Source organism: Heptranchias perlo, chromosome 29 (assembly GCF_035084215.1).
Source record: "Heptranchias perlo isolate sHepPer1 chromosome 29, sHepPer1.hap1, whole genome shotgun sequence".
In the NCBI taxonomy this organism is placed as follows: domain Eukaryota; kingdom Metazoa; phylum Chordata; class Chondrichthyes; order Hexanchiformes; family Hexanchidae; genus Heptranchias; species Heptranchias perlo.
The window spans coordinates 27781670-27789972 of record NC_090353.1 but is presented as its reverse complement, the minus strand read 5'-3'; the positions used below and the strand labels follow the sequence as shown (position 1 = coordinate 27789972).

General features: G+C 38.6%; 1 protein-coding gene across 1 annotated transcript in view; it reads right to left on the bottom strand.

Moving 5' to 3' along the window:
- Positions 1–787: 787 nt before the first annotated feature.
- rnf126 (ring finger protein 126) overlaps positions 788–8303 on the bottom strand; it is a 57814-nt gene continuing 50298 nt past the window's right edge. Inside the window, exon 9 of the mRNA XM_067968356.1 lies at positions 788–4868. Coding sequence (XP_067824457.1) covers positions 4719–4868 — 150 coding nt within the window. The 3' untranslated portion in view covers positions 788–4718. The remainder of the gene's footprint in view (positions 4869–8303) is intronic.

Here is an 8303-nt window from a genome sequence, read left to right as displayed (position 1 = left end):
GATGGTGCTGTTGCATTGGAGTGACAGCATGCAAAAAAAACCCCAGAAATATCCATCTCCATGAGTCCCTCAGGTAAGTTTTTCAAATACTTTTATTACAGAAGAAATAGATTTAATAAACTGTTTCTGGAAATCTGGCTATGTAGTTTGCCTTTATATTTAAAAAAATGCAATCTTACAATCGCTCAAACCCTATGAGGGATTTTGTTTTGTTGATTCATGCAGAAATAGAGACAAAGGAGACAAATGAACAAAAGAAAAATTACAGGATCTGCCATCATCTGTTGGACATGCAACACATGACCAGTTTAAAAGAGTTAAATTACTGTAGTAAAAAGTTAGTTCCTCAAAGGTTCACTGGGTAAATGCTACTGAGCCACAAAGAGAGGAAGTTCCCAAATGTTTCCTGATCAGTGCTAAATTTACCCATCTCAGCCCAGGCCATGATTGGCCTTAGCTCCAAGTATCCCTCAGGTAGGGATGGGACCAGAGGTTGGGGGGGGGGGGGGGGGGGGAAAGGGGAAGAAAACAGCCCTTTTATTCTTACCTAAAGACCACTGCTGGAACTGCATGTGTGAATGGTGGGTACAGACAGAGCCTAAGGTGGCATGGATGGCCCAACAGTCAAACAGCCTGTCAACATTCCTTGGAGGGGGGGGGGGGGGGGTTGGGTGTTACAAAACAGTTTCATGCTATTCACTGTGGCATTGTACACCTAACAATAGCATTCCCACTGCAGCAGTCATGCAGGAACAAAATGTATTTATACAAAATAATTTCCCATAAATTTCAATTTTTAACCATTTTATTAATTGAAACTGCTATATTTATAGTACATTTACAAGTATTGCAGTTACCTTTTCCACAATAGGAGTGTCATGCCCTGGACTTGCTACCAGTTTGGTGATCGTTTTCATGCACCAGTTATCCTGATTACACTCCTATATTGTCCCTACACAATATTTACATACAGTAAAAATGCTAGCAAGTCAATTCAACTTATCAGGTTACAGAAGTGCAGAGTTACTGGTCTCCCTTTGTTTCCTACTAAAGATCTGTTCCAATTAAACTGCATTTCTATGTGCATGAAACAGAATGCACTGTAGTGCATCTCAGTAGGAAACCCTTCATGATTTAACAGGAAAATTAAAAGAAAAGAAGCAAGATTACTGAGATGCTTAAAAAGGAAACCTTCAAATATACTGATGTTGTCAACATAACATAGGAATTTGAATGATCTGGGTTTCCATTTATTTCACTGTGTCTCATTTCAAATATTGCATTTGCTGAAGAACATGCTTCAAATAATTACACAAGTTTGGTCAGTTGAACAATTCAATCTTGTAAACTGATTAAATCATATGGGACATTAATGTCTTTGCAGCTCATCAGGGTTGCAATTCCAATTAGTCAAACTATGAAAGATGGAAAAAATTATTTACCCAGGTGGGCAAAAGAACGTACTCATGTTAAATACTACTTGAGACAGTCCATCTATCAGGTGGGCCTGTTTTTCTTTGGGGATTGGGGGTAATTAGCTCATTACATTAATATAGATGGTTGATGATTTACTGTAAAGATCTACGATTGAATGAAAAAAAACTCATTGCTTTGAGGGAATTTATCTCCATTACCATGTTATGCCTTACTTTTTAAATTCTGCCCATCCTTTTGGGGAATCACATACTGGAACAGTGCCAAGCTGCATCGCCTCTAACTAGGTCTTAATCTAAATACATATACACCCTAATGAGTGGTCATTATCCGGCTTTAAAATGTCAAAATGACTATTTGCATTCCTTTACATGAATTGCACAACTTCAGTCTTCTGAATCCCACCAGTAATCACACTTGAGGTTCAATATTAAGCACAGAAATTATCCTACTACATTTAACATTGAGATGCTGCTCCTTGAGGACCAATGTAAAATTTAGGGACGAGGAACAGGAAAAGTGAAAAACAGAAAAAAGGAAGGTGTGTAAATTAACATACCAGATGTCAATCACCCCTGATGCTTCAGTGAACATTAGACTTAGTAAAAGAGAAGGCAATCCTTTAATTTTTTTTAAGAAACAAACAAGATGGTAAGTCTTTATTTTTTAAAATTATACTGTACCTAAAACAGCCAATCTATTACCATTGTGCAATGCATCTCTAAAATGGCCTCAAAACCATTCAGCACCAGTAGCTGAAGGGAAAAAGTTAATGTTTTAAATCAATTAAATTGTTCAAACAAAAAAGGTGCTGAATGCAGAATATAAATTTTAAAATATACTTTACTCCCCCCAAAAAGATTTATTGGTGTCAAAGCATTTTTCAGGTGCTTGGCAACATTCAGGGTACCAAAGCAATTGAGAAAATGTTTTAGTCTGGAGCATAAATGCATGCATTGATATACTTGTCAGTGGGTAATACAACAGTTGAATGACAACGCAAAATTCAGAAATCAAATTAAACAAAGCATTTATCTAAATTTGATGGCAACTTTCCCATTTTTATGTAACTGGTATCGTTTTTCTCAGTGAAGGTTTGCAGAATCTCTTAACAGTTTTTTTTGGAGGTGGTAGGGGGGGGGGGAAATGTTAAATCAGTGCCAACCTCTGAATTAATAGGACAACGTCTCTTTATACTGGCAATGGTTACCGACAACCAAATCCTCACCTGTACTGAAAGCAGATTTATCTTTAGCTCCAAATCACCACCACAGTCAAAACTGCAGTGGAGAGATTTTTTGAGGGATTGTTTTAAAATTCAGACATGGAATCAAATTCTTACATATACCATAACCCAAAAATATGCAGGTATATTCATATACACATTTGTTAACGTATATCTATGTACATATGTTGCACTTCTATTAAGATTGTCTGGAAGCACATTATGAAGTTTGTGTTATATGTAAGGTACTGCTCCATTTAATCAAATCTTTAAAAAACTGTCCAGCAGGAGATTTAAAACTTCATGCAATTTCTCCAGCTTTACTGAATCTCATCATTTTAGGTCCCAGATTTGTGTACTCAGCTGATTCTATAGCTTTCAGATTCAAATGCTTCCTGACAGACATCTGCAACTGAACAGCATACCCATCTGTGTGGGCCAGCTGAAGCCCGTTTACTAACAAAGCCTGTGGCTGATGTTAACCAAGTGATTCTGTTGTAAGTTTCAAGACCTGGATTCCAGATCTCCATGGAGCATGGCAAAATCAAAGGAAATCTCTCAGTATCAATTTTAATAAAGCAGCAGGCTTTGACAAGTGTAAGAGACAAACATGGAAATGCAAACTAAGAACATATTTTCCCCTTACCCTCTCCTTACTTTACAATGACTATACACCCTTACCTTCTCTGTTAAAAGCACAAAGCCACTTCAAATCACTTAATCAGCCTCATTAACTATACACTAAAAGACATTTCTCTTACCTGCAAGTTATGAATCACTAAAGTATAGTTATACAGGTTTTTTTTTAAAAAGGTCAGTGAAAAAATCTGAGTTTCTTAAGGAAGAAAAGCTTCCATCATTATAATTATTAAAGTTGGAAATAATGTTTCACATCAATGATCATTTAGGTTTGCCCTTTACTAGAAGAAATGCTGTTCATATGCAAAAAGTCAAGGAGGACAACATTTTTTAAAAAAGAAATGATTATTCACTGAATTGTATACAATTGATGGTGATACAGTATTAACAGACTCAGTAAATGCCACAAATTTACTAGTTATGTGCTTGTATCACATTTCTATACATTGTTACCTACTGACAAGCATACCTTGGGGCACATCTTCAGATTTCATGTCTTGCCAGGAAACCCAGGTTTACAAAAAGCTTTACAGTGAGCCAATCCAGCTTTTAACAGGAAGTGACTGATGACTGACAGCCCAGCTGCTGAAGAAATGCTGCTGGACTGCGTCCTAAACCGCTCCAGTCAGGTCAGCACAGGCATAGCACTTCTTCCATGATTCAAATATTTTCGGATTCAACACAAGGATTGGTTGTTAAAAAAAAATTGTTTTAGCAGGCAATTACTACTTCAATGTTTTAAGATAAATTTTCAATTATATTTTCTACCCCATCCCCACTCCTTTGATTTGAAGCAAACAGCCTTCCACTTTCTATTAAAAGAAACATGGGAGGATGTTGGCTGCCTTCAAGCTTTTCACAGAATCTATAAAATGGCCAATCGAAAAAAGAAAACCAAGGAAAAAATATATTTTGAAAAAATAATCCCTTATGGTATGAGAAAACCAAAATTCAAGACTAGAAAATAGAATGAAAATACCCAGAGTTCAACAGCTGCATTAATCTTAAAACACATTACAATGGTTAAAGATTGAAATATATTTGTGAAGGAAAGAACAGCAGACGTCTTCCACTGCTTAAGATAATTCACAGCAGTATGATTACAGCAATGTGCACACAGGGCTTTTCCACCCTCAGTGAGATGAAATAAAATGAACATAGCAGCTTGTCGATAAGAGAAAAAAATTAAATCGGTCCCAGAAGTTAAATCTATAAAACAAATCTTGCAGTCTGAAAAAAAATGTGGGTATTCACGTTCGAGTTGAGATTTTAGAAAAGAGTTCTTTGTAAGAAACTCCATTTACTCTGGCTTTCTTTGTGCCATGCATAATACAATAATTTAAATTATAAAATGTTTCACGGTAGTCATCAAACACTGTTGCATATGAAAACAGTAACCTTAGATGTTTTTTTTTAAAATTCAGGAATTGTTTGTTGAATTCTCATTACTTGGTGAACTTGAGGCAGAGGAGGATGATGATGAAGAAAAGTTCATCCTTGATAAATCAGGAGGATTTGTTGCTGTGTTTTGCCCACTTAAGCTTTTTCGACACACTGGACAGGTGTCATGCTAGGAGTGAAGAAAGAAAAATGTTTTATGAAACACATCTGTGTTAGTAGAATAGAATACCCATTCTGATGAAGGGTACACACCCAAAATGTTATAACCGTTCTCTTTACAGATGCTGATTGACTTGCTGTGTATTTCTAGCATTTTCTGGTTTTTATTTCAAATTTCCAGCATTTGCAGTTTTTCCTTTTTACTGATACCTTTATATTGTGCTTCTCACTTGTAAAATACATCTCAGAGTGCTTTATAATGATGACAGAGGAGATACAATGGATAGCATGGAGAAGTTAGGTTAGGGAACCAAAGACACTGTCAAAGAAAGGAGCTTTGAGGAAGTTTTTGAAAACAGGGAGAGGGGTGGCCAGGCAGAAGAAATTAGGTAGAGATTCCCAGACACTATGCTTCTGCCTTCTGAACAAGCAGCATTCAGTTGTAGAATAGAGGGAACAAGGAGTGAGAAGTCGTCTGGAGTGGATGGTTCATGCAGTGACACAAGACAAATAAATCTAATGTCTGTACTCTGCTCCCGAATGCTGCAACAAAGTGTTTCCCCCACCCCTCAAATCTACCATGGCAACTTCTAATCCTCCGTGCTATTAACCTTAATCTAAATTCTCCTAGAGTTAAGTACAACCATAGGCTCCTCTTCTCAATGACCAACCATCAGGTCTGACCTTTTTCCTCTGCCCTCCCCCTTTCTCATCTTAAACACTAAGTTTGCAATGATTTTTGTGTCTCAAAGATACAGACCATATACTTGACTGCCTTCTCTCCCCTACCTATATCCTTGGCCATACCCCATATCGTTCCACAGATTTCCCCTCAAGGCTCTCACTAAGCTGCTCTCTTCTATAAGACCTATCCCCTCTGTCCTCACCCCTCTCCCAACTCATCGTGTAACTATTCCTGCTTGACTCAATGTGAAGTAGTCAACAGCTTTCTTTCTAAGCTCTAGCCCTATCTCTCAATGCCATCATTCCACTCCTCAAAAAGCCCTCCCCTGGTCTCCCACCCAGCTTCCCCACTTCCACAAACTGCAACTTGTTCAGAATGTTACTGCCAGTGTCCTTACCCAATCAAAAGACTTGCATTTCATTACCGTGGCCCTTGCCATGCTCAGCTGGTTCCCTGTGCCCTTATGAATCAGCTTCAAGATTCTGGTCTTTACCTTTAAATGCCTCCAAAGCCTCTTCCTACCCTACCTTAGTAAGTTACAGCCTTCACATGCACCCATACCCTTCGATCCTCTGACATTGCTCTCCTCATACTTCTCCATCCTCAGCGCTCCGTTGGTGGTTCATCTTGCAATCATGCCTTGAGTATTCCCTCTGTCTTCCTGCTTTCAGTAGCTTACTAAAGGCATCTCTCCAACTACTCTTTCAACACTGCCACTAACTCCATTCTACCTATTCTTTCTCTCCTGGTTGGGGCCATTTCCTTCTCTTTCCTGTAATGCACTCATGAAAAGGCTTTCACGAGGAGCAACATGGAAATGTAAGTTATTGTTGTTGGGTCTTAGACGAAGGTCTAAGGTGGGTTTGTGCTAACCTGGAGTTTGCCAAGATCAGTTTTCAAAAATGGATCCAAGATTCTGCCCAGTTAGCTGGAAATCTCGTATCTATTTGAAACATTCAAACAGAGTAAACCAAGTATAATTTTTTTTTGGGGCGGGGTCGGGGGGGCGGCGGTGCTGGAAGAGGAGGAAGGAGGTTTGCAGAGAGTATCACAGAAAACAAATATTCCCAGGGAATGGAAATATACATTGTTCTGGTTAATTCATTAAACACTTGAAATTTCAGCTTAGGGTTGTTTTCCAGGTGTTAATGACATATGAACCTTTGCTTACTTCCTGAATTTGGTAAATCACAGAGACACAAACGTATATGGCAGAGGCACCTGGGAGCAGAAATCCTGTTGATTTCTCCCTCCCTAGTCAATGATACTGAGTTCAACTGCAGCACCCTTAGTGTGGCTCTAGCTGAGATCAGCTAACTCAGCAAAAACTAGGGATCGAACTTGGGGCCTTTTGGTCCATTTGCTCAGTTTCACAATACTTTCATCAACTGAGCCATTTGGAACACTTGCATCCATTAAACTTGATACTGAAAATCTAAATTTTTTTTTACTCTGCAGCAGAATTCGCCAGAAACACATGCAAATAGAAATCTGAACGATCTCCACTCGCTATTGAAATTAAGGATATTGAAACTGCTTTTTTGTACATCAACACCATCATTGGTGTGACATGACAGCTGACAAAATCCAATCCTATGCTGACCAGAATGACAGAGCTTTTCTGTGATGTTCTAAAGTAATGCACTGCCTCCAGTCATACAAATACCTCACTTGTGTGGACGGTGCCACCCTCACCCCTTGCAAGGGATATCAAAACCAATACGAAGAACTTTTATAGTTACATTAGGAAAAAGAGGGTGGTCAGGAGCAGTGTTGGCCCCTTAAAAACTGAAAGTGGGGATATTGTCATTGACAATAGGAAAATGGCGGACACGTTGAACAATTACTTTGCGTCAGTATTTACAGTAGAAAATGCCAAGAAAACTAATATTGAATCGGGGACAGGGACTTGATAAAATTAACATAAGTAAAGCAACAATAATGAAGAAAATAATAGCACTAAAGAGTGACAAATCCCCAGGACCAGATAGTTTCCATCCCAGGGTTTTAAAGGAAGTAGGTGAGCACATTGCGGATGCCCTAACTATAATCTTTCAAAGTTCTCTAGATTCAGGAACTGTCCCTCTGGATTAGAAAATTGCACACGTCACTCCGCTTTTTAAGAGAGGAGAGAAAGGGAAACCAGGGAATTATAGACCAGTTAGCCTAACATCTGTTGTGGGGAAAATGCTGGAGTCTATAATTAAAGGATAGGGTGACTGAACACCTCGAGAATTTTCAGTTAATCAGAGAGAGCCAGCATGGATTTGTGAAAGGTAGGTCGTGCCTGACAAACCTGATTGAATTTTTTGAAGAGGTGACTAAAGTAGTGGAGAGGGGAATGTCAATGGATATTATTTATATGGACTTCCAGAAGGCATTTGATAAGGTCCCACATAAGAGACTGTTAGCTAAGATAGAAGCCCATGGAATCGAGGGAAAAGTACGGACTTGGTTAGGAAGTTGGCTGAGCGAAAGACAACGGAGAGTAGGGATAATGAGTAGGTACTCACATTGGCAGGATGTGACTAGTGGAGTCCCGCAGGGATCTGTCCTGGGGCCTCAATTATTCACAATATTTATTAACGACTTAGATGAAGACATAGAAAGTCTCATATCTAAGTTTGCCGATGACAAAGATTGGTGGCATTGTCAGCAGTGTAGATGAAAACATAAAATTACAAAGCGATATTGATCGATTAGGTGAATGGGCAAAACTGTGGCAAATGGAATTCAATGTAGACAAATGTGAGGTCATCC